The 26642-nt window shown below is 40.3% G+C and overlaps 1 protein-coding gene across 2 annotated transcripts in view; it reads left to right on the top strand.

Moving 5' to 3' along the window:
• The window catches only part of CLTCL1 (clathrin heavy chain like 1), a 34330-nt gene that overhangs the window by 1352 nt on the left and 6336 nt on the right, over positions 1-26642 (top strand). For both annotated transcript variants that reach the window (XM_053993885.1, XM_053993884.1), the window contains exons 2-28: positions 6539-6746; positions 10780-11048; positions 11315-11476; positions 11908-12021; positions 13195-13368; positions 13647-13844; positions 14215-14415; positions 14539-14691; positions 15226-15348; positions 16210-16347; positions 16560-16724; positions 17107-17287; positions 17646-17809; positions 17966-18091; positions 18364-18506; positions 19100-19334; positions 21154-21276; positions 21698-21843; positions 22234-22417; positions 22595-22787; positions 23284-23441; positions 23537-23701; positions 23832-23939; positions 24257-24424; positions 24507-24656; positions 25539-25670; positions 26034-26144. In XM_053993885.1, the coding sequence (XP_053849860.1) occupies positions 6539-6746; positions 10780-11048; positions 11315-11476; positions 11908-12021; positions 13195-13368; positions 13647-13844; positions 14215-14415; positions 14539-14691; positions 15226-15348; positions 16210-16347; positions 16560-16724; positions 17107-17287; positions 17646-17809; positions 17966-18091; positions 18364-18506; positions 19100-19334; positions 21154-21276; positions 21698-21843; positions 22234-22417; positions 22595-22787; positions 23284-23441; positions 23537-23701; positions 23832-23939; positions 24257-24424; positions 24507-24656; positions 25539-25670; positions 26034-26144 (4392 nt within the window). The remainder of the gene's footprint in view (positions 1-6538; positions 6747-10779; positions 11049-11314; positions 11477-11907; positions 12022-13194; positions 13369-13646; positions 13845-14214; positions 14416-14538; positions 14692-15225; positions 15349-16209; positions 16348-16559; positions 16725-17106; positions 17288-17645; positions 17810-17965; positions 18092-18363; positions 18507-19099; positions 19335-21153; positions 21277-21697; positions 21844-22233; positions 22418-22594; positions 22788-23283; positions 23442-23536; positions 23702-23831; positions 23940-24256; positions 24425-24506; positions 24657-25538; positions 25671-26033; positions 26145-26642) is intronic.

The following is a 26642-nucleotide window of genomic DNA, read 5'->3' on the forward strand; positions in this document are numbered from 1 at the left end:
CCAAGGGAGGAGACACACCTGTGTCCTCTGAGTTTTCATGGGTTAGGAGAATTTAACGTGGTGAAGAATTCTACCACCCCCTCCCTGCCAGTGTCCACTATAGCAGTGATTATAGTAATCTCAAATAGGTTCATAAGAGCTGCAGAACACCTGTCTGAGTAAGAAACTTGTGATCAAAGTGATTTTGTTGTCAGACTCTTTTTAGAGACCGTATAGTTCTTACCATATAAAACTGGCAAGCATAACCAATCCTTCTGATTGTGTTTGATCTATACAACAGCGATGAGAGGACATCACACTTAATATGCAAGAGGTGTCCTGTGCTGCTTTGTACGTTAAACGACTGTTTCTGTGATTACCAGTGTTGTGTGTCTTGCCATGCTGCCAATATCAGCATATCAGCATTGTGCTACCTCAGGTTTGGGGGGGGAGGGGGGCTGCCCACCTGCTTTTCAAGGGTTTTGTACTGAAGTCATACTCTATTTTTTGCTCTTAAGCAATTTGATCTTATTGAAAAGGCTAAACCTGTGCTTGAGTTACTTTTTCTCAGCATGAAAGCTGCATGGAGGAGCAGGGAGAACCCTGGGATGTGTGTTTCAGTGATCCCAAGCTGTAAGATCATTCTGTGCCTTGGTTCAATCTGTGTACTGTTTCTACCTGTAGCCTTTTTAATTAATACTGTGAGTGATTAGAATATCAGTTAGTGCTATAATTAATTCCAAGTTCAGCCTGTTGCTGATGAAACATTATTTCCCTTAAGTTCAGTGTCTTCCCAAGGTAGTTGTATGTACATTACTAAAAGAAGGACTGAACCGTGCAGAAAGTGCTCTCCAGAGAAGCTAAACATAAACTGCAGTGCTAAATACTGAACTCTTCTCTCCCACTCTCTCTTGCTGGAAGTGGATAAATGGTAGTGTGAAGTGAAACAGTGATCTTGGTCCATGCAGAATTGGAGGAGTGCTAGGGATCAAGCAGACTGCTTACATTCTTTGTGCAGCTTATTTTGTCTTATGTTGATCATCCTTCTGTAGTAGCTCCAAGCCTGAGCAGGAGGAGTGACTGCCAGTCATAGGGCACATTAAATTTGAAGTTGTTACAGCTTGTGTGTTCAAGTCCTGTGTGAGCTGAAGGATAGAGAATAGTTGCACTGAAAAAAAGATATCCAGGTCTTGATGTGGTAGAAGGAATTCAGTCTGTTTGTTTAGCTCCATTTAATGCAATTGAACAGTTATTTTTAGATATGAACTCTGTCACTATGAGTCTTCACAAATTCATAAAGAACTTTCATCTTGCTCATTTTTTCCCCAGAGGATATTGGAGTTTAAGTTCCATAGCAAGGGAGGGGAATAATACAAGGACTTAGTTTTTATCTGTCTGGTGACTGCCCAGCTGCAGCAGTGCAAACTATGCCAAGTCCTGCTGTAGTGCATTACTCATGCGTACTACTTAAGCTAATGTGATTTAATCAGGTTCTTAACTCCAGCATTTCTGTTGGAGCAGTGAATTATAAATTATTTACCAGATTGAACCCTTTCAAGGGAATTGTAGTTTACAATGGAAGTGCAGTAAAAGACCAAATATACTGGTAGATAGATTGTAAGCAGTACTACTGGAATCTAGTGTACAAAGTGTTCCTGATCGAAAATTAAACTTTTCCTTCACTTAGTCATTGCTTTTGTCTTAAAAACTTCTCTTTGTGCCTCTTTGAGCTTTTTTCTCACTAGCAAAAATCTTTGCTTGTCTATGGGGAAAACTGTTGCTTAAGCAAGAGCCCCGGTTCCAAGATTGGAGCTATCATCCCTTCAGTGCACAAACACATAGTTCTGCTGGCTGTTCGGTAACTTAATACAGACTCTTGAGCACAGCCAGCTACTGTGAGAAAACTTGTGTGCATGACATGCTCTCAATATATAAGTGCTGGACATCTTGGTGCAGCACTGACAAGATAAAATATCCTGATTTTAAGCATAAAGGATGTAGATTGATTTCCATCATTTTTGAGACAAAACCACTTTCTGTTTGGGTAGTCTGACTTGTCTTATTAAGAATTACTACCTGTTGTGCAATAGGCATGACTGAACTGGATGGTTTTCATAAATTTGCATTGGCTGGACACATGCACTTAAGCACTCGGGAGATTTGCAGGCTGTAAGTGACTTTTTAGATTTGTATTCAAAAGGTAGGGCTAAATATTATGACTTGATTCAGCTATTCAGTGATGAAGAGCCTAAATTTGCTCATTGGATTCAGAAGTGCCCTGCACATGGTAGTGACAACTCATTTGATAGATGATCCAGTCCTCATCACCAACACACAGAAATAGATTTTTGTGTAGGGAGTAACTGTCACCTGAGATGAAAAGCCTAATTGCAACTGCAGCTCAGACCAGTGGTCTTTAATGTTTTAGGTCTTATATATTTCCTTGGTGTCCCTCAGCTGTCAAAATGAGAGCTATAGCAGGAGATGAGGTGAGGGTGAGCAGTTGAGCAGGAATGTCCAACAATTACATGCACATCCTTACTGGGGATGATTAGAGCTTTATGTAGTCACATGAGTAAGAGTTATGGGAAACTATTACTGCATTTTTGGCTTGTATTATGTTTAAAAAGATGTGTGCTTACAGAGCTTTTAGCAGGCAGTTTTTATTTGGGTGCATACAGCCTCTGTCCAAGCCTTACTCTTTTCTAATGGCATTAGAAAAAATAGTTGATCATCTCTAACAAGCATTTATACTAGAATTATGTGGCATGAAGCTGAAATGAGATACTTACACTAAACTCTGGAGAGATACTAAATTCCCAGAGTTCTGACTCCAGCATTTAACTGATGGTAGGTCCCAATTACTGGAGTGTCAGTATTAGACAGGATTAATTATTTCCCATTAGAGAAACAGACTTAGTTTGAAGACTAGAGGTATCAGTATCTGAGTTGGCCTGTGCTGGCTCAGTCTGGATCACTGCATTCCACAGTAAGGGGAATGCATTGGAAAGCTCAGTATTTCATAGAGCTCTTGTGTAAAAGACATCTTGACTTCATTTCTTAGCAAATGGTACAATGCTGGTAAAGAACAGCGAAAGACTAAATATCAGATTAATAATGGTCTTTCATCCTGAATATCTCTGTGTCCTCATTCATGTTGAGAGGCAAATAATACATCTTAGTTTAATCTTTACCATGTCAGTAAGTTCTCAATATCCATAAAATTCTTAAAGGTTTTATGGTATCTAATCCACTCTGTAGTAGTACTAGATACCTATGAAGCAAAAGTCTTTGTTTATCTGGTTCATTCAGCCTGATAGTGAAAATTGTTCTATGCTGTTTGTATAGCTAATGGGTGTTAGGGCAGGAGAGGTATCGGGCTGTTACTTGTAGAACAGAATCTTACCCTTTCCCCTACAGCCAGGCTTGCTGTAACCTACATGGGGCTGCTTGGTAGGGCTTAACTGGATTACCCAAAAGTAAGGTGTGGGTGAAATTATGGTAAATGGAATAATGGAAATCATAGTAAATACCTCTGGAATGACTGTGTAGTGCTGTATCTTTATTTTCAGAAGAAAACAACCTTAGTTTGAGAGAGGGTACTGCTTGCCTAAGAAGCATAATAAAAAATGAAAATTTAGTAGTAGTTGAGAGGCCTGTTGTTCACTCCTTTACTGAAAAATTGTTAATATATATAAACCTCAGTAATGACCTATAGAATTTTCACCTGACGCCTTTTAAGATACATTGCTAAGTGCTTGCTACCTCCTGTAATAAAGTTACACTAATTTTTTTCTTGAGGAAGTGGGGGAAGGTGCTTTAGAACAACTTTGTTCAGATCATCATGGAAGATGTGTCCCATCGAGGGTAAAAGTGATCTTTTATTTGATGCTGGAGGGATTCTGCTCATATTCTTCTGTACAGCCAGTAAGGAATGTGCCTCTTACAGTGCCTCACATATCTCAGGAGGATACTACCACTCCCCTAATAGTAGGAACAGTCTTCATTGCTTTCAGGCTGCTAAACTGTGAAGAGTTGTCATCACTGACTGGGACTTGCAGTATTCACATGACCATCCTTTAGGGAATACTGGCATTTAGCCTTTAAAAGATGTGACAGGTTGCCCTAATAATAACGATGGCAGTGATACACGAGCAGAATTTAGATTACCTTTTCTGAAGCTTTTGCTAGATTTTATAATGGGTTAAAGCAGGAAATTTTAATACCAGAGTGTGATGCAAAATCATACTTGTCTTAGTGAAGATACCCAAAACGTTTTCTTCAACAGGGACCAGCCTTTGAAGTGAATAATGGTGGGCTTAAAGCTGAATTTCAGGGAAATGCCTCAAGGTTCTCACTTTGCAAAATGAGTGGCCAGGGGCTGTCCCTTGAAGAGTAGGTCAAACTGAAGCACGCTAATTGAGAAGAGACCTTGAAAAAGCTGTGTTTCTGCTTCAATACTCTGCAAATATATCTGAATTTGGATTAATTAAATTTTGTTAGGAACTTAGCTGTGCTGCAGTTAAATCTCTTGACTACTCTTGTGACTCTTAATGGACTGTACTCTGTTGGCAGATGGACTCAGAACATACTCAACATCAAAGTGCTTAAGTGTCAAATTCGTGAGTGTGTGATTTGTGACAATATGTGGGCATTGTCTGGTGTAGAGCAAGACAGCAAGAACAGTGGAGTTAAGAACCTAACATTCCTCTGTTGTTGAAGGTCACAGAACTTGATGGAGCTACCACTTGCATGTTTACTGTGTGCTAAAACATTGTGTGTTACATATGAAAGGTACATGAGTTGTCTTGGTACGAAGACTTCTTTCCTTACCGACACAGAAGCCTGTAGTAGCCATCTACCTGGCAGATTTGTTTTCAAAACTCTGGGTGCAAGCATGATCTAATGACCTTGTGCCTAAACTTTGATTCTCTTTTGGAATGAATGGCACCTGCTCAAGTTTATAGTTATGTATTAAGTATTTACCCCTGAAGTGAGCTGTTAGCTGAATGGCTCTCAGTTCTGCTGAGAAACACTTACGGGAATGAGTAAATGTCTTTTTATGCATTCGTACATTTGGTTTATATTACATTACTGAAACTTGAGTCTGTTGAGATTAGCAATTACTGAGCTGAATAGCTCTTCATTAGTCAGCTCAACAGAAAACAAACAGTTCCTGAGGCATTCTTGGGCACAGTCCCGACACATCACACTTAAGGGTATCTCTGTTACATACCCAATTTATGATTTAGTGAGTAGCATTACAGAAGCTCTAACGAGCCATGATCAGCCAGCTCAAACACACTAAAACAGTGTTTGTGATGCCATAGTGGGACTTCTTGCCCAAGGGATTTAGTCTATTGTGTGAAGCTCCTGGTGTATCAAAGGAGCATAATGACTCTGATTGCTGGTGGTATATTCTATCCTGTCTCCTTGAGGGCAGTAGTTTTTCACTTGCAGTGCACTGAAAAGCAGTATAGGTTAATCCTTTGAGAAGCTTCAGTGAAGCTGATGCAGTGCCTGTGCTTGAAAAGCATTGCTTTGGGGCATAAAGCAGGTGCTCAGGCTTGTCACGGTTACTGTTATATAAAATGCAGCTGACAGATGTACCAAACCAGGCTGTGCTGCATAGGTAGATCTGATTTACTGTGGAGCAGTGATGTTTGTTCACTACCACCTCGTCCTGTTAACTGAAATTGAGAGTGAATGGAAATAAAGTTAATACATAAGGATGAAAATTATATATATATATATACATAGCTGTCTTGTAAGGGAGTCTGTTTGGCAGCTCAAAATTACTCCAGGTTACATTTAGAGTAACTACTTTGTTTTTACTATTGTAAAAAAAAAAAAAACACCCAACAAAAACTTGTGCTGGTTGAGCACAAGTTATGTTTTTAGAGCTGGACATACTGCTGGAAGGGACCTGCATCACAACCCCTGCCTTTGTTGTTGAGCCTAATGGCATGGCATCTTGGGTAAGGTGAGGTTAAATGATTGTTTCTTTTAACACATCTTTCTTACCTTTCACTGGTAAGAATTAGGTATTCTGTGAAGTAAGATGAACAAATCCACTTTGTAGGCCAATTGAGACCTGCTGTGTAGACTTCCTTCTACACTGTTGCTAGGAGTGAGCATAAGGGTAATTGATTCTTTCTGTACTACCCACTGATGCTGAACATTGTCATTCTGCCACGTAAGTTTTGAACATCAAATTTACCAGCCTTGCTAAAACTGGAATAGTGGTGCTATTGCTGGTGTAGTCTTACCACATAACTAGAACTGGGTTAAGTAATAAATGCCTAAGTTAAAATTCCTTTTAGTTTGTATCAAGAACACAATTTCAGAATGTCTTCAGGACCTGAATACTGACAATTGTAGAATTCTTTACCTGTGGAACAAAGAGACTCAAGATAAATCAGAGTTCAATAGTGTACACTCTAGTCAGAGAAACTTGTCAGTCTTGCATTTCCTTCTGGAGGAGATTATAGACATAGAGGCTTGAGTTAGACCTTCAACATGGGAAGGATAATAAAGTACTCTTCTTCTGTCTTTCTAGCTCCAAAATTTGGGCATTAATCCAGCAAATATTGGATTCAGCACCCTAACAATGGAATCTGACAAGTTCATCTGCATAAGGGAGAAAGTAGGAGAGCAGGCACAAGTAGTGATAATTGACATGAGTGATCCAACAACACCCATCAGACGTCCAATTTCTGCAGAAAGTGCCATCATGAATCCAGCCTCTAAAGTAATAGCGCTAAAAGGTGAGTAACCCTTTATGACTGCAGTATGAAAACTACTGTTTAGCTGTACTACTTATTACTGCTTTTAAACTTTATGTAAACTTTCTAAGAAGAATGTATATGAGGATAAGAATTCTCGCCTGAACTTGCATGCTGTATTTTTGGTAGTAGATCTTTCAGTAATCTCTGGATGATTTGCCTCCAAGTGGGTGTGAGATGCTTGGACCTGGCACTGCAGCCTCCTAGCCTCACTGAGGACCAGGTCAGCATTTGGTATACTTTCCTTTTAAACAGGTATTGTAAACATAATGGACACTTGTATAAATGAATAGGGGTGTAAAGCCATATTTTCTGCCCTGTCCTGGCCCTTTCTTGTAGCTCTGAAGTTTTTACTAGATAGTGACAAAAATGTCATAAGGATGGCCAGTAAGTGCAAAAGTGTGAACACAACAAACATGTTAAGTTTGACAATCATGAGGTCTTGCAGCTAGAAGACCTCTGCTTACTGCTACCTGTGGTGTTGTTACTGCCTTTAAGTAGCACTCTGAGCTCAAAGAAGTAATTTTTAATTCATGTCTGGCTCTTTTCTCAAATGACCAACATCTGGTATTTAATCTCAATAACTGTTACTGACTATGTACTTTTCTTCCTGCATCTTATCTAAACAGATGGTGAGTGAACTTTGTCCTGACATTGTATGTTTGGTAGTACAGAATGGTCCCATCTCATAAAAAGTACTGAACTTTAAGGTAGCCATTTGACAGTTCACTTCATGGCCAGGTGGGGGAATCTTAATCCTCAACTGGTATTGCAATGATCATGTTCTCCATTGGCTTGTTTCTGACCATTTGGCTGTTTTGACTATTGACTGTACCAAGTGAAGGAGGAGAGTGTGCTTTTAATGTTTGTGTGTATATGTGAAGGAAGTACAGTTGATAGACAAAATGAAGTTGCAATATTTTTATGAGAGACCGGCTAGCATGTCCTGTGTGCTATTCATTTCTGCCTAAGTGTGTTTTTTATTGTGAAAAATCATGGTGAAATTTCTTGGGGGTCCAAGAAACTGTCCTCAGACCTGGCGCAAAACCTTTTTCTTTTCTTTGATCTCAGTCTTATACTGACATCAGGTGAGAACTAAAGTGAATGTTTGACTTCAGCTGAATCTGTGATTCAGCTGAGATAGTTATGCATCTTGCAAAGGACTGCCTTACCCTGGGTATGGGTAAAGGTAATAATGAAAAAATAAAACAGATCTGTTAAGAGTTTACTGTCCTTTATCTTGGACCCCTTTAAACAAACTTGTATTGGCAAGGAAAGTGCCTTCTCTACACTAGCAGAGCTTTGTCTACCTCTTAAAAGGAAACTACATAATCCATTTAGTTAGTATGTTAGTTTTCAAACCTGATTATCATCAGCTTCAAAGAATATAGCTTTATTCTTGCCAGTTAAGACTTGCTCAAAAGGAGTGTTTTTCTGTCCATTCAGAGTGGATAATTCTGTCCTCCTAACCAATAAGGTTGAGTTAATGATGTTATGTTGACATGCAAAGTTGTGTTGTCAAGTGTTGCAAACTTAGTGATCTCTTCTGTAAATAATCTAGTGATCAGAAGGTTGGGTAGAAAAGAGGGTTAATAGAGCTACCTAACCAATGCCCATGCTAACCTGAAGACATGGTTTAAGTCAGTCTGTCACTCCAGACTTTTCCCTGCTGATTGAGTGAGGCTTTAATAGTCAAAATGGTTACATATTGTGACTCAGTGTGCCATGATGGGGAGTTGCTCGTAATCCCAGGATTATTGAGCAATAAATGTAGAAACTCACCCTCAGAAAAAGAAATGAAATAGTTCTTGATTTTAACTGACATACAGTATGCACAATTTCATTTCTGGATTGCATGTGGCATTCTCCTGGTGTACCAAGATTTATGCATTGTCCTTGTGTTCTTGGTCCTCTTGCACTGCTCTGTACTGGTAGTGCTCAGCAGTGGGTATAAGTGGAGAATGTAGCATTTGAGGGTGCTTCCATTCTTTGTGTAATGGAGAAATGTCATGCTCCAGTCAACTGTAATGTAAGTTCTTGTGCTGATGTTCAAAAATCAAATCTGCTTACTTGATTGCGCCTTGCGCCTGTATAGTCTAAATATATTCATCAGTTTGGTAGTTTGATCAGAAAACCTTAAGTCTTTTTGTCTCGAATCTTGGCCTAATAAAGTGTTCAAGTAGACATAAGACTCAAAGCACGCTTGCTCTCACTATGACTGTATAGCAGGTCCTGCTTTCTCAATCCAAATAACAGATTTTTTAAATAATTTAATTACAGTTTAAGGCTGTGAAGTTTGAATATATATTGCCACACTTAAGGAGTTGTAAAGCAGTGCCTTCTGCAGCTCCCAACATCCAGGGCTAAGCTGCCTAGTGAAGCTTGTACAATCCATTTCCAGCTGTGACATAACAGTCAAATTTAATCTAGAAAAGAGACAAGCATGAGCTTTTAGCTGTTTGTCAGTTTCTCCTATGTTCTTAAACCTATGAAAGACATATTGTATCCTATTTAGAAGACTGTCCTTAAGAGCAGTTCTTCCGTATGTGTATTCTGGGATCGTTGTTTAGATGGTGACCAGAGCCCTTCCAGAAGTACTTGTCTCCTGGCTGCATGTGAGGCTGTACACTGTGGGAGTTCAGAATCCATCTTTTGATAGCACCAGACCATTGCTGGACAAATTGTCCAAGAGAGTAAATATGCTGTTTCCAGCTATCAGTTTACAGGCCTGGGCTTACTGCATCTGTCTAACACAGTAAGTGCATGCGCAGAGCAGTGTTCGTTAGCAGGCTGCTTTTGGTCCCAGGGAAGCTAGCAAGCTCTCCTAGGATGTTGTTGATCAGGTTGACAGTTTTCAGTGCTGTTAAAACAGGCAGCAAATGCTGCATGTGATAGCTCTTAAGTCTTGCATTGTCTCTTGACACTGTATTAAACTCACATGATCGATTTATATATAAATTATGCTAAAACGCTATAGAGCAGTTCAAGATACATATTAATTTGGGATTAGTAACTCCTGAATACCCAGCCTTTATCTATCAGTGAACATCTCCCACTTTGGCAGTCACAAGTGTTACTAGCAGGAAACACTTCTGAAATGGGGATAGAAATAATGGCATTACAAGCCAGTACTCCAGCAGTCTGAGTGGGTGTCTTGTGAACAGAAAAGAATATTCCTGGAGCTGAGTTGTCTCATCTGCAGTAAAATAAAGCATCACTTTGATTTCGTGAGAGGAATGGATTCCCTTATTCTTTATAGTTTGGTTCAATTAGCATTGGTTTTAGGCCTACTTAGCAGGGTAAGGTTTCTGGTTATTTAAAAGGACTACTAAAATCAAGCCTAAACCTGCAGTGTAGTTTCCTAAATAATGAAGAAGTAATCTTAACTGGTCCTAAAGCTCCAAACCTTCCTATAGTCTTTCTGAACTTCTGACTTCAGTAGGTACTTGTTGTACAAAGCCCATCTAGTTCAGTGTGCAGTTCATCCAACAGGAAAACAAAATGGAAGCTGTGATCTTTGGCTGTCTGAAGCTGTTTCAAGTCTCATGCTGTTTGACTCAGTCCAGGTCATCTATAGCAGCTACTAAATTGACATAAACTGGAGCCACTCTTTCTATTAATTATACTGAATGACATCTACTATACATCTGTAACTTGGCATACCAGTGCTGCCAACTGGCAGCACAAGAGTTTACACAAGCTGTGTAGCTTAGACTGTCTTTTTACTACAGCTTATAGTAAATTGAAGTGTCTGTGCTTGTCAGTTGTTGGAATGTCTGTGTGACTGTCTGTAAGGAGATTTTTTTTTGGTTTTGGGATGGTACAAGTGTTGGGGGTGGAGAGGGGATTCTGTTAAGAGTCAAGTGTCAAAGGAGACTGAGATGTGACAGGACACTAACCCTGTCTGTAACACCACTGGAACAGTGGGTTAAACTGGGTGCTTGTAAATGGGCAAGCTACAGGATGGCCACTGTGGTAATTGATCTGTGATGTTTCTTGGATTTTGTCACACTAGCTGGGAAAACACTTCAGATCTTTAACATTGAGATGAAAAGTAAAATGAAAGCCCACACAATGGCAGAGGAAGTGATCTTCTGGAAATGGATATCTGTGAATACAGTTGCCTTGGTGACAGAGACAGCAGTGTACCACTGGAGCATGGAGGGAGAATCACAACCCCAAAAGATGTTTGATAGACACGCTAGTCTTGCAGGCTGCCAAATCATCAATTACAGAACAGATGAACACCAAAAATGGCTGCTGCTGATAGGAATTTCAGCACAGGTAAGTTCCCTGGCAGCAATATTATGAAGATAACTAGGAGAGCCCTGGCCCCACTTCACTTAATAACTACTGTAGTTTAACTTTGGTTTCTGTAAATAAAAAATTCAAAACTATATTTTGTGTAGAAACAGCCTGACTTGTAGTTCGGCTCAAGTGTTAGAGGAGGGGATGAGAGGCATTTGCTGCTTTTTAGTTTACTGTCCCGAGGGTCTTGCTACAAACATTTGAAATCTTACCTCTAAAAGCTGACCTTCCTTTTTTTCTAGCAAAATCGTGTGGTTGGTGCAATGCAGCTGTATTCGGTTGATAGAAAAGTCTCCCAACCTATAGAAGGCCATGCAGCAGCTTTTGCAGAATTCAAAATAGAGGGAAATGCCAAACCTTCTACCCTCTTTTGTTTTGCTGTGAGGAGTCCTGCAGGAGGCAAGGTAAAGTCTACATCTGTGTTCCTGTAGTGCCATAGGTAGGTTTGCATCAAACTGAATGTGGAATTCAGTAGCATTGAAAATGCTACAACTGCTGAGCAGTCTGTGCAGGGCTGAGATAAAACCTCAGTAAATGCCTTGGCCTTTCTAGTCTTGTCCTCCAAAACAGATGAATTGACAAGGCTCAAAATGCCTTGAATAGGAATAGTCACTTTATAAAAAGAGTGGGTGTTTTGGCTTTTTTTTATTCTTCTCCCAGGTTTTAGTTTATCAGGTTCCAGCAAATTTAACATTCTGAATATGTGGAGCACAACTCCCGAGACTGTGTTGGCCAAATGTGGCAGATGACTTCAGCAGCATAGCTGAGGAAAGGAACTTCTTTCATGTGGCTGTATTTGCAGGCAATCTTGTGACATGAACCCTTTTCTTCCTAGCTGCACATAATCGAAGTAGGTCAGCCAGCTACTGGAAATCAGCCATTTGTTAAGAAAGCTGTTGATGTGTTTTTCCCACCTGAGGCACAGACAGACTTTCCTGTGGCAATGCAGGTAAATATTTGACACTGCCCCCCCCCCTCCCCCCCCCCCAAAAAAAACCCAAACAACTTTATGATCTGGCAAGGAGCTGACATCTGTTGCAAAGATTGTTTTCTGTAGTGCTTTGCTGTCATTCTTCCTAGTTCTGGGAGGGGTGTTAATAGGTTTGTGGGAAGTAGCATGGACACTAAAACAGTAACTTAAATATATAGACTGCTCCTGTATTTAAAAAAATAATAAACAAAAAGCCCTAACAAAACTTCTACAAAAAGAATCCAAACCAATGAAACAGACCCCAAAGAAACCCCTTGAGAGTGTCTTCAGGGAGAATGTATCCAGCATCACTTCGGCTGTTCAGCTTCCTACTAATGTTCCAAGTTCTGAATAAGAATATCAGCATACCTCCTGTAGTAGCAGCACAGAAAAGGCTATTTGGGGCATTATTGGGAGATTCTTTAGGAAAGAACAGAACTGGTTGCTATCACAGACCAAATTTCATTTAGCATGTCTCTAGGACTAGAAATGTGTCATAAAATCAGACTATCTCAGAGCATAAGACTGCTGACAAGTCTAATAGACCAGGTTTGTAAGTAGACCAAGAGATGCCCATAACTAAGGTGCATATGTGGCAGGATTCATGTGGCTCTATACTTCAGCTTAAGGCTTAATTAACAAAACATCCAAAGACTTGTTTCAAGGGGAGAGTACTTCTATGTCTCAAGACCCTTTCAGCTTGAAAGCCTCCCCAGTTTCAGTGACTTGACAGATAAACTGGAGTACTCAGTAGATGAGCTTGGTTTAGATTCTGCTGGTGCTTTGGGTAGCCTTTGTTGGAAGAGAATGGGATTATCTCATTAGTATTTCTGAACATATCTAGACTAGAATGCTAATTATGCCCAAACTTTTCTCCTCTGCTTGGCTTATTAGGATGAGGAGTATGTTCTTTGCTGCAGATGAATTTTAATTTCCCTTCAACCTCTATTCACTGGAGCTATGCCTGCAAATGGCCAGCAAAGCTGTTCATTGCTTTTGAGTCTGAAAGGAAGAAGCCTGAAGCTATATTTGTTCTTAGTGTCAGTACAAAGGCATGTCACTACAGTACTTTCTTGTGACTAGGCTAAAGGCAGCTGTCTTAAGTGTTATAATCTTACTAGTTTTGACTAATAAAAACCTGTCTTTTGGCAGATTGGAATTAAGCATGGTGTAATTTATCTGATCACCAAGTATGGATATATCCACATGTATGATTTGGAGTCTGGAGTGTGCATCTACATGAACCGTATTAGTGCTGATACTATCTTTGTCACAGCTCCTCATGAACCTACCTCAGGCATTATTGGTGTGAACAAAAAAGGACAGGTAACAAATCCAGCATTCTGTTTCTGAGCCTTCTAAAGTTCAAATGGAATGTAACAAACCTAGGGAGTGACTTGATGCAACAAATGTCACGGAAGAGAGCAACTGACTATTTGATTAATCAGTTTTTTATCGCTCCTAGTACAGAGCTACTTGAAGAAGAACTTTTTTTTTTCCTAATCTGCTCCTTCACTGATGAGCTGCATAGCCATTTTGTTGCTGTATTTCATAGTAGTTGTGGAAAGGACAGTACTCCTCAATATGCCTCTTATCCTTTCCAGGTGCTTTCTGTATGTGTTGAGGAAGACAACATTGTGAACTATGCTACGAATGTTCTCCAGAATCCTGACTTGGGACTGCGAATGGCTATACGTAGTAACCTAGCGGGGGCAGAGGAGTTATTTGCCAGAAAGTTCAACACACTGTTTGCTCAAGGAAACTATGCAGATGCTGCTAAAGTAGCTGCATCTGCACCAAAGGTAAGTAACTCCAAAGGTAAACCATAGAAATCATGGAAACTTGCCTAAGCTTAGTGGATTGCTTAGGTCACGTGCATTTTAGAGCTTGACATTCAAAACATAAATGCAGTGTTAGTTCTCTGCAGTCTGGTAGTGGTTCTGACTAATACATTCCCCTGTATGCTGTAAAGGAGCATCTGCTATCCATTTCTAACTAGACTGGACTTTCTGTGGCCACTGACTTCATGCTAGAAAGTCATTGATTTGATGGTCTCTATCCTGAAGGTTTAACAGTAGATGCTTCAGTTTATCCTTAAACCTGCTTTTTTTACTAATGTTGTTCAGTCTTCACTAATTAAACACTGCTTCTTTCTATCTCGTGCCTGTTCAGGGAATTCTACGTACCAGTGATACAATTAGGAAGTTCCAGAGTGTACCAGCTCAGCCTGGGCAGGCCTCTCCCCTGCTCCAGTACTTCGGAATATTGCTTGACCAGGGACAGCTGAACAAGTTTGAATCTCTGGAGCTCTGTCGCCCCGTCCTGCAGCAGGGCCGCAAACAGCTTCTGGAGAAGTGGCTGAAGGAAGACAAGGTAGGCTGGATCATGACATTAGCCTACTTCTGTTGCCTTCTAACGGTTGAGTGTGAACAATACTTTTGTTGATGCTACAACTCTGAATTCTTCTGCTTGACAAAATACTGCTTCTGTCATCAGCTGGAGTGCTCGGAGGAGCTGGGAGACTTGGTGAAGACGGCTGACCCGACCCTTGCACTCAGCGTCTACCTTCGAGCTAATGTGCCAAACAAAGTGATTCAGTGTTTTGCTGAAACTGGCCAATTCCAGAAAATAGTGCTGTATGCTAAGAAGGTAAATAATTTATCAAAAACTGCAGGCTCTGTCTTATGTTTAAGGTGTCCATTATGCAAATCATAGTATATTACTACGGTCTAAAAATTCTGCAAAACAACTTCAAAACATCCAGAATTTTATAAAGTATTAATTTAATGGACTGGCTTAAGCTTATTCTACAGAATAAAGATAAGAGTCTTCGTGAATTCCTCAGACTTAGTTTTATAATCCATAAAAAAAGAAAAATTGTCTAATGCCTACTTTTAAGTTTAGGACTTGATAAATAGGGCTTTAGGACTGTTGAAAAATTTATTCCAGGCAGTTCTCTTACATAGCCAGAGAATTGCCCTGGCACAAGTTCAGTTACTAAGTAGGTGAATACTGAATTTCTGTGTCAACAGACAAGAAATGCTTTTGTCTGAGAATTCCTGGAAGATGAGGGATGGGCACTGCAAGCTCACAACAGTTTATAGTCACTATGCTTAAGAATCTGAAGGTTTAACAGAAGTGTGAAGCTTCCTAAATATATATGACTGTTTCTGAAATCTCTAGGTTGGCTATACCCCAGACTGGATCTTCCTACTGAGAAGTGTGATGAGAGTCAGTCCAGAACAAGGCCTGCAGTTCTCTCAGATGCTGGTACAGGATGAGGAGCCACTGGCTAACATTAACCAGGTGATGCCTACACCAAGAGTACTGGTCTCTTTCTAGACAGAGGGAATAGTGTAGTACCATTCTGGGGACTGGTAAGGCTGCTTCACATCTCTTGTCATCTTGATTAGAGGAGTGACTAAATAGTCTCGTTAAGTTTGGTTATCACTGAGTCTTTAGAGGCAAGTGTGTTCTTAAGTTCTTGTGGAAGCTTTCTGGTTTATTGATAGTAAACTTACCACAGTGTTAGTCTAAGTAATAAAGTGTTACTATCCTACTGTTGGCTTTAATGGAGCAAATATCTCCTCATGCAGAGAATGTACAGGAAGATAAACATATAAACCTAAGTTCAGTTCTGGCTGCCATTGGCCACTTCTTGTTAAATGGATGGAGAAATAAGGGAACATTTTGCATTATAAATATAATTATAAATATATAATTATAAATATAATTATAAATAAAATTATAAATAACTGAAGCTACTTGGAAAAAGTCCTGGCTTTTCTTCTAGCAATTACCCCAGCGGGAGAAGGGATGAGCTTTGCACGTTGTGTTAGAACTAAATAAGAGTGGGTGGTAAAGTTTGGCATAATAGCTCAGAGTAATGCACTTCTTCCATTCTAGAGAAAAAGGAAATGTGAAACTTGTCTCTCTATTACCATGATAGTAATACTATGAAAACAAGGAAATACAGCATGGTAGGTGCTGTGATAGCCTGTTGTCTCAGATTGAGACAAGTTAGAATCTTGGCATAAAGCAGACGATAGGGGATGCAGTATCATAACATCACCCCAGGACCTGTCTAGCCAGGCTGTGTGTATACACAGAAAAATGTACATGTGTGTATATAGACCCCCTCTTCTGTAACTTGTCCAATCTCAACAGATTGTGGATGTGTTCATGGAGCACAGTCTTCTGCAGCAGTGCACATCCTTTTTGTTGGATGCCCTGAAAAATAACCGCCCTGCAGAAGGCCACCTTCAGACCCGTCTCCTGGAAATGAATTTGATTCATGCCCCACAGGTACGACCCAGTTCCTCCAAAAAGGGAGAGAGAGTACTGGACTTGCACAAGAGTACAATGTCTGATACTGTTATCTATAAGTCATTTAGTAACATGCAAGTCTACTAAGTCGGTCACTGCTGTGACTTCTGAACAACTTGTAGGCTAAGCTGCTGTGATTCTCTTTGACAGTCTTGATTTCTTGACAGTGAATATGAAATGTAACCTCCTAGGTTGCAGATGCCATTCTTGGAAACCAAATGTTTACGCACTATGATCGTGCTCATGTTGCCCAGCTGTGTGAAAAGGCAGGCTTGCTCCAGCGAGCTTTGGAGCACTACACGGATCTCTATGATATTAAACGTGCAGTTGTTCATACTCACCTCTTGAATCCTGAGGTAAGTGTTGTCCAGAGTAAGAAAGTGATGTGAAGAGTCTTTAGCACTTCTGCAGCTGCTGTAAGATAGGTTGTAGGTACTGAAGTAGTACAAGTAGCTGTGATTCAAGAACATTTGTCCAGTTAACGATTAACTTGTAGTCTGTACTTTCAGTGGCTTAAATCTGGCCTCAGTTTCATGCCTCCGGGTGGGCATTTCAAATATTATTTCCAAACTGCACTTTTGTGATTGTAAATACAGTGAGTGTCTCTTTTTATGTCTTTGGACTTAGTTCATGGAAGACTTCTCTCAGTAGCTGGGGTAGAAACTGTCTAGTTGGCCAATCTTAGAAATTAGTCAAATTGTGTATGAGTTACTGAGTAAAATTTCTGTCCCTTTGCAGTGGCTTGTGAACTTCTTTGGCTCTCTCTCAGTTGAAGACTCCGTGGAGTGTTTGCGTGCTATGCTGTCAGCCAACATTAGGCAAAACCTACAGCTGTGTGTGCAAGTTGCTTCTAAATACCATGAACAGCTTGGCACCCAGTCTCTTGTGGAGCTTTTTGAATCTTTCAAAAGCTATGAAGGTACAGTATTAGAGGGAAGCAGCTTACTTGGGAGCACTGACTAATTGAAGCTAATAGTAAGGATTGTAGCTTTTATGGGAGAGGTACTTGGCTGGATCTTAGGATACATTTATGAAAGTGAGCTCATCACAGTGAGTTCTAGGGGTAGTCTTGTTCTAGATTGTTTCTTAACTCTCTTGAGTAAAGGTCAGCAAGAAAGATGAAACCTGAAAGAAGGGAAAAAATCCTTTTGATACTCCTTGCAGTTGACTGAAAGCTGCTCTCTCAGTAAGGCTGAGCTCTAAGTCACAAGCTGAGGCCTATACAGCCTTCACTTCCTTCACTTCTAACAATGTTAAACACATGTGACTCTTTCCAGGACTGTTCTATTTCTTGGGTTCCATTGTAAACTTTAGCCAGGATCCAGATGTTCACTTCAAGTACATCCAGGCAGCTTGCAAGACTGGTCAGATAAAGGAAGTGGAAAGAATCTGCCGTGAAAGTAACTGTTATAACCCAGAACGAGTGAAGAATTTCCTGAAGGTAAATATTCCACTCAGGGGATTGAAGGGTTTTCTGTATATTTAGCTTAGCAGCAGAACTACAGCTTTCTAATGGAGGGAAACACCAAGAAGGTTTAGTTGGTGTGGCTGTGAATAATCTTTCGTCCCTTTTTTTCTATTTTCACACAAAATACAGGAGGCAAAGCTCACAGATCAGCTTCCTCTGATCATTGTCTGCGATCGGTTTGACTTTGTTCATGACCTGGTGCTCTATTTATATCGCAATAATCTGCAGAAGTATATTGAGATCTACGTACAGAAGGTAAGGACTTGCTCTTTACTTCATTATAAGGAATTACAGCATAATCTGCTGTCTCTTTTTTGCTCACTCTCCCAGTGCAGAGGCTCTTCATTAAGTCTTTTGTCAATCACAAAAACATTATTCCTGGAATGTATATACGAATGTTAGTTACTTGAAGTTCTCTGCTCTGAAGCATAATTGAAATTGTTAACTAGAACTTCTCCATGTGGAAGACTGGGGGTGCATTACTAGTAATGCTAATAACTAATTTCAATGATGGTGGCTTATTCTAGGTGAATCCTAGCCGTATACCAGCAGTGGTTGGAGGACTTCTTGATGTAGATTGTTCTGAGGACGTCATCAAGAACTTGATCATGGTGGTGAGAGGGCAGTTCTCCACAGATGAGCTGGTGGCTGAAGTGGAAAAAAGAAATCGGTAATGAAAACGCATCTGTAGGCACCAGTGTTGGGCTTTCCTGACCCTGCTATACACGAATTGAATTGCATGCAGTTTTGTTAAATGATGAAGTACTAATACTGTTTTGTGTTTCTCCATAGAAAAGCAGTTCAAATTTGCTAGTCAGTGTTCCGTTTGTTTGGGTCATGTAGGAATGCCTGACAGCAGTGCATCATGTATAACATGGCTTTTGAATACAGCCAGCCATGGGACATGCCTTCAGAGTAAATTTGCATCAAACTGTCTTGACAGTCTAGCTGCAGGCCCAGAGCAGCTTCTGTAAATAGTTTCTAACTACCTGAAAAATGAGCAAATGGCTTTAAGCATGAACTGCCAGCTAATACAACAGGAGTTGAGAGATTGTAAAACTAGGGTTATCTGCAGCCTTCTGTAATGTTAAGCTGCACATCTGTCTTACACTCATTTAAGACTCATTAAAAAATAATTGGCTCTGTGTTTTGCTTTTAAGTTTGACCAGCAGACTTGTTTGAAGGGAAGGCCAGGTACTGAGTGGTAGCTGTAAAACATACCTCAGTCTGACTTATAAACCTAAAATGTTTGCTTCTTCAAAGGCTTAAGTTGCTGTTGCCATGGCTTGAATCAAGGATTCATGAAGGCTGTGAAGAACCTGCGACTCATAATGCTTTGGCCAAAATCTACATTGACAGTAATAATAATCCAGAGCGCTTCCTTCGTGAGAATCCTTACTATGACAGCCGTGTAGTTGGCAAATATTGTGAAAAGAGGGACCCTCATCTGGCCTGCGTTGCTTATGAGAGGGGGCAGTGTGATCTGGAACTCATAAAGGTTAGCAAAACTGCATTTATAAGCATGCTTTAAAGGACTACTTGCTGCCTGAAGTGGAAGCCTGTCCGGCTCTTAGTCTAACACTTGCAGAATCCTGTCTTGCCAATCTCAGTCAGGAGTTGAGGTGGGTGGGATTCTTCTATGTGGAGACAGTAATTTTTATGGTGATGAGAAGAACTTACGCTGTATGTCCAAACTGGAATTCTATAACTGGAACTTTGAAGTGCAATCCATGTCTTTTATCCACTGATTCTGCTTGAAATTAATTTGTTTATTAGGCCCAGGTAATGAATATGCCTACCATTAAAGCATTGTTAATTTGAATTTTTTTTTGAGCCTTGAAGGCTCAACAGGAGGAGCAGGCTGTCATCTAGCCTGACCCTACAATGAAAGAAAAGTGTCCCTGAAACTGAAACAGGTCTTGTAATTTTCCTTTGTTGTGATTGACCTGTAGACTTGCTCCGATATTTAACCAGAAATGAGGAAAATTAATGTTGTCAGTTTAACTACAGGGACTTACTCCAATAGCATTCCTCTCCTATCTTTAAGCTTTAAGCTCTGAGGGATGTTCTTAGAACATCCCTCAGAATTTCAAGGGTAGGTGAAATTCTCAGGGTTCTCAAACACTTTCTGGTCTCAATGTGAACACCGGAGCTTAATGTCAGATTAAGCCAGTGGTGCTTGTGGATGCTGAGAAAAACATTCTCCTCCTACCTGCACTTCCCTATTGGTATATGCAGAGAATGTCAGCTCTGAGTATTAGAATAGTAGTATAATCCAGGCTTGATACTGGATGAAAGTGGGTGACTTTGCAGCCTGAAGTGTTTAATTTTTAAGTAATAGTTTCACTGTAGCTGTTAAAAAAGGGGTGGCTTCATTTGTCTCCTTTATTTCAGGATATGAAGGTGGCTTTGCGTTGTTGTTTGCTAGGAGACTGCTGGGATAAACTTTCCCATTCTAGTTAACCATTAAAGCCTGTATGTACCAGTTTCTTCTCTGAACTGTTGTTCTGAGAAGGTGTTTCTGGCTGTGGAATAAATATCATCTTCCTGTAAGAATTATTCTTGAGATGTTGTTGTCTCCTGGAAGAAGGGTCAACTCCTGCAACTGATAAATGTAAAGCATAAAGCAAAATTGTGCTAGTACTGATTTGCTTATAGCACAGTAAATGAGATTCCACGGGCTTATTTGAATACTAGCAATGTGAGCTGTTGCTATAAGATGACTTAGGCCTTCAGGTTTCTACTCTACTAGCTGGAAGTTAAAGCTACTGGTATGAATAGGGTCACAACTTGTAACTCTCCCATGGTGCACTTCTGTAAGGAATTTCACATTTATTCTGTAGCCTTAACACCTTAACAAGAGAATCCAAGCCACTTGCTATTCTGAACACTCGTAAACACGTGTAAAGCTAATGACACCAAATACATAACCTACTTCTAGCTTTAAATAACTGCACCATTCCTCAGTTTGCCACTTAGCATTGCCTAGGCAAGTGGCTCCCCTTTCTAGATTTAAAACTTAAGTTCTTCAGGCTTCTGCAGGTCTTCACTTCAACCAGAAGCAAATAGTTACTGTGAAGCCACAGTCAGAGTGTTTGTGTTGGGCAAAACCAAGAGAAGCTATAGAAATTCTGCTGGAGACCTTCTCCATGAGCCTTCCAGATCAGAGGTTGGGTAAGAACTTGTCTGTGGCATTTAGCATTGGTCAGAAATTAGTTCTGGTCAGTCTTCTAGACTGTCTGGTTTATAGCTAGCTAAACCTGTCTTGTGGTACTGACCCTTAGCAGCAATGCCAGTAATTGTAACTTCTCCTTCAGGTGTGCAATGAGAATTCCCTGTTTAAGAGCGAGGCTCGCTATCTGGTGCGCAGGAAGGACCCTGAGCTCTGGGCAAATGTACTGGAAGAGAACAACCCATTCAGGCGGCAGCTTATTGACCAGGTACAGCAAAAAGGCTCAACTTCCAGTATGTGGAGACCTCAGGATGTCTCAAACATTATGGAGCATTAAAGTAGCATTCTTCCCCCACAAGGTCCCTTAAAGCCCCATCTCACCATATAGAAGTTTGTAAGAGTTAGAGTGCCAGGTATTAATTTTGACCTTCATGGTTAGAAGATTTACCTATCACTAGGTAAATCTGTCCTGCAGAATGACCTTGCTTTAGTGAATTTGTTTCCCATACAGGCATAAGATGTGATTTTACTTCTATATAAAATACAGCTAATAGCTGTTTCTTGCTGTCTTTATCAAAATGCTCTCAAAATTCTGAAGCATTTCTGAACTCACTGGCAAAATAACTTAACAAATGGACAAATACTTTATTTGGGGAAAACACTTAATAGTTTCCTGTCTTTGAATCTAGGTTGTCCAAACAGCTTTATCAGAGACACAGGATCCAGAGGAAGTTTCCGTAACTGTGAAAGCTTTCATGACTGCTGATCTGCCAAATGAACTGATTGAGTTATTGGAAAAAATTGTCTTGGATAATTCTGTATTCAGTGAACACAGGTAAGAGGAGAGCTTTGTCCTCAAGTTTAGCCTATTCAGTGCCTTTGTTTAGGTTGTGAATCATCCAGGTTATCATGGGCCTCTTGGTTGCAAGACCTAAGCACTCTTCAGTGTTTATAATAAGGTGTAAAGCTAGAATTTAGAGTGCTTTGTGCTTGAAGAGCAGAGCTAACTCACACTGTGCAATTTGCAGTGATTTACTGAGACCAGAGAATGCTAATACTGGTAAGCAATTTCTTTTTGAAGGTAAATGTCAGTAGTTCTCAATCTGGGGATGAAATGCTGTTTCTAGTGACAATAAATGGGGTTTTTTTTCACATGTACAATCCGTGTCACTTAAGCAGGTGTTGCTGTGCACTGCTTATAGCCTATGCCTTCTGTTAACCAAAGGAATCTCCAGAATCTGCTGATCCTGACTGCCATTAAGGCTGACCGCACCCGAGTGATGGAATACATCAATCGGCTGGATAACTATGATGCCCCAGATATTGCAAACATTGCCATCAGTAATGAGCTATATGAGGAAGCCTTTGCTATATTCAGAAAATTTGATGTCAATACTTCAGCAATTCAGGTGAGCTGTGGTTCCTGCATGGTGGTGTAGAATGCTTCCCTGGACAGAAATGGCTGTTCTAAGAGTAGTTAGCTTCATATTGCTTACACAGAGCAGTGTATACATTTGAAGAGTTCTATTAGAAGGGACAGTGTTACAAAACTTAGATTTTTAACTTGGAACTTCAATTTCAAACAGGTGCTGATTGAGCACATTGGCAACTTAGACCGTGCTTATGAATTTGCAGAGAGATGTAATGAACCAGCAGTGTGGAGCCAACTGGCCAGAGCACAGCTCCAGAAGGACTTGGTGAAGGAAGCCATTGACTCCTATATAAAGGCAGATGATCCATCTGCCTACATGGAAGTCGTTCAGGCAGCTAATAGAAATGGTAAGACAAAGCAACTTCAACTTCAGATTGCTTGGATGTGAGCTAGGTTATTGCATTTACATTGAGCATCAGGGACTGTTGAGACCTAGGAATTCTGTTTTGGAGAAAGTGGGAATAATCAGTATGTGGAATGGCTGAGTCAATGTTAAGTGAAATTCCTGTCACCAAGATTTTCTGTCTTGCTACACCAAACATAGACCTCTCTGTGGAGATAATTTGGACTGTTATCTAAAGTATCACTAAGGATAAGGTATTTATTTAGCTGTATGTGGCAGAGCTGCTTGCCAGTTGGATTGCAGAATGGTAGCAAGAAGTCCAGTCTTACCTGAACGTGACTTGGTGTTGACAGGGAATTCCATAACTCAAATGCAAATGGCTTATTATCGTGGTAGAGGAGAAATTTGAGCCTGCTAGTGAAAACTGTCCCCAAGGTGGGCAAGGTAAACAATACAGAATGAGTAAACATAGAATCTTGTATCTCTCTGCTCTCTTCCAGATAATTGGGAGGACTTAGTCAAGTTCTTACAGATGGCCAGGAAGAAGGCTAGAGAGTCTTATGTAGAGACAGAACTTATTTTTGCTTTGGCAAAAACTAATCGTCTGTCAGAACTGGAGGAGTTTATTAGTGGCCCTAATAATGCCCATATACAGCAGGTATGTCTTGGTCCACAGTTTCCAAGTGTGACTTGCTGCTTAGCTGACCCCTTATTCTTGATGCTACCCTTGTTTACCTTGGACTCCTCATTCAGGTTGGTGATCGCTGTTATGAAGAGGGGATGTATGAAGCAGCAAAACTTCTCTATAACAATGTATCCAACTTTGCTCGCCTGGCATCTACCTTGGTGCACCTTGGGGAGTATCAGGCAGCAGTGGACAGTGGCCGCAAAGCCAATAGCACAAGGACTTGGAAGGAGGTAAACTTGTAGGTTTCAGTAGATTTTAATTCTAGAACAAGTATTATGGAAATACCTATTTGGAACTCTTAGTAAACCTCAAATTTGGTAAAGCTTTGTCCTGTTAACCATTTGCTGACTGTCATGACAGGTCTGCTTTGCATGTGTGGATGGAAAAGAATTCCGCTTGGCACAAATCTGTGGTTTACACATAGTCATCCATGCTGATGAACTTGAGGAGCTGATCAGTTACTATCAGGTAACTGTTAATATTCTAGAAGACTTGTACAGCATACTTGTATCTGCTAATAAAGTGGTCACAGAAAAAAAAGATACCTTGGGGGTATAATATTTAAATTAATTTTTCCTCTAGCTTCATTTATTAGTGGCAACGTGCATTTTTTCTGTAGTAAATGGAGAGGTAATAGTTTCCATTGTGCCTTCTTTTATAATTCTCTCGCCTCATTGGAATCAAAAATCTAAGCACTTTCACTGGAGAAAAAGTCGAAGCATTTTGTATTTAAGTAAATATGCATTTTAGCAAGCTTTATTAATTCTTACTTTCCTAACATCCAGGATCGTGGCTACTTTGAAGAACTGATTGGCCTTTTGGAAGCTGCTTTGGGCCTGGAGCGTGCTCACATGGGGATGTTTACTGAACTTGCCATCTTATACTCCAAATTCAAGCCTCAGAAAATGAGGGAACATCTGGAGCTTTTCTGGTCTAGAGTTAATATTCCAAAGGTACGCAGTAAGGTAGCTGCAAGTGAAGGTGGGAAGCTGGCAGTGAACCAAACTTAGTGCATTTTTTTGTTTGTCTTATTAGGTGCTCAGAGCTGCAGAACAGGCTCATCTCTGGGCAGAACTTGTATTCCTGTATGACAAGTATGAGGAGTATGACAATGCAATAATTACTATGATGAATCATCCCACTGATGCCTGGAAAGAAGGCCAGTTTAAAGACATAATTGCCAAGGTAAAGTAACTTGGTAACTGAAGAAAAGTGCTGAAAATTTCTTTCAGGACAGAGGCAAAAATGCACAACAGAATTGCTGTTTAGAAAACAGTTTGCTTAAGCTACTACTCAATTTTTCTGCTGAAAACAACTTCCAATCAGTTTAACTTAACACAACTTCCAGTCAGTTTAACTTAACTTAAAACAACTTCCAATCATTTTAACGCAAAAAAATAATCTGATTTTACACTATTTCTTTTCTGCTGTGCAGCACATTCTGTTGAGTGGCAGCAGCTAGCACAGAATGTTTTCAGAGGCTGCGCTGGATCATAGGTCACAAGCAAGAGGCCTAACCTCCTTAATACCTTTGAGCTGACAGCTGTTGTAGTCTGAGGCTATAACTGTTCTTGGAAGATTTTTGCATATGTTTCCAGCTGTTTTGGTGTGAGAAGTGCAGTGGGCAGTCCCATGAGTACAGCAGAGAATAGTGAATTGAGAACTAGTTTAAACAAGATTTAAGACTGAGTACACTCTTACTGGTCTTGGGGATTTCAAGGAAACAATTTGAAGACTTTTTAAGCCTACAGCCTTCACTGGCTTCAGAAGTTGACAAATGGTCGTATTAACTGTAGTGAAGTGCCAGGACCTCTTCAGTGGATGGATTATAATTGGTTTGTAATGCCCCTGGTAGCCTGTGATTTCACTGTCTAAAAGCGGATGGTACAAGAAGCAGTCATAAGATTGAACAAGAATTCTGTGTAAGTGTAAACTTCTGACCTCTAGAAGGAAACTTAAGCTGTTGTTTAGTAGGAGTCACATAAACTTTGTGCTGAGTTAAGTGGCCGAACTAAGCACCTTAGGCTTACTTCTGTTTAAAGTACTAACTAGTATCTGATCATGCAGGTGGCCAATGTGGAGCTGTATTACAAAGCCTTGCAGTTCTACTTAGACTACAAACCTCTGCTGATCAATGATCTCCTGCTTGTATTATCTCCACGACTGGATCACACCAGGACAGTCAATTTTTTCTCAAAGGTGAGTTTGGGAGAGCATCAATGAAAAGTCCTCTTGCTCAAGTTAAGATACTCCAGGCTCTGGCTGGAAAACAGAGTTGACATTTGTTGAGTATCTTTGCCACTGGTATAAAGGACTGAGGAGCGGTCTTTGGAGGAGGACTGGTATAAAGGACTGAGGAGCTTGATAGGGGAAATGCAGAAGAGTTGCATAACTGGCCTTGGAGACAGTTTTATTTTACTCCTGGCAATACAAGATACCTTGTCTGAAGGGTTTTAACAATAAGCATAAACTCTTGTAATAACAAATGGGAACCTGTTTCAGGAGAATGCAATGTCAAGATTGCTATACTTAAATCTTATATTGAAAACATCTTCTTTCCAGGTTAATCAGCTATTTCTAGTAAAGCCCTACCTGCGTTCAGTCCAGAACCACAACAACAAAGGAGTTAACGAAGCTCTAAACAACCTTTTAACAGAAGAGGAAGATTTCCAGGTAAGCTCCAAAAAACAGATTGCTAAGCCTGAGGGATGGTCCTGTGACAAAAAAGCTGCTGACACAGTAATGTCCTTGAGTAGAAGATAACACTTCTCCAGTGCAACAGAGAGAGGGCGTGCAGTCAGGTCTTAGCAGGCAGGAGTCTTGAGACGTCAATGATTTGCAAAAAAGCAGGTACCACAGATGTTTTTCTCAGAGCAAACCTCACAAAGGTCAGTATCAGATGTATACTCAGTGGGACAGCACTTCAGTAAATAAACTTGCTTCTGGCCCCATTGGCTGCTGTTTGAAGACATGCTTTGTCTTTTTATGGTAACTAACTCTTCTGTCTGGAGCCAGTATGACCAAGTTAACATCTTGCTTGTTAGAAAGTATCCTCTGGAGAGGTGCATGAAACACTCAGGTAAATCAGTTGTAGCCAATAGTATCAACATCCAGCTGGCAGAACTGAAACAGTTATGCACTATGAATAGATGCTTCTCTACTCTAGTTCTC

Source organism: Vidua macroura, chromosome 18, assembly GCF_024509145.1.
Source record: "Vidua macroura isolate BioBank_ID:100142 chromosome 18, ASM2450914v1, whole genome shotgun sequence".
Lineage (NCBI taxonomy): Eukaryota > Metazoa > Chordata > Aves > Passeriformes > Viduidae > Vidua > Vidua macroura.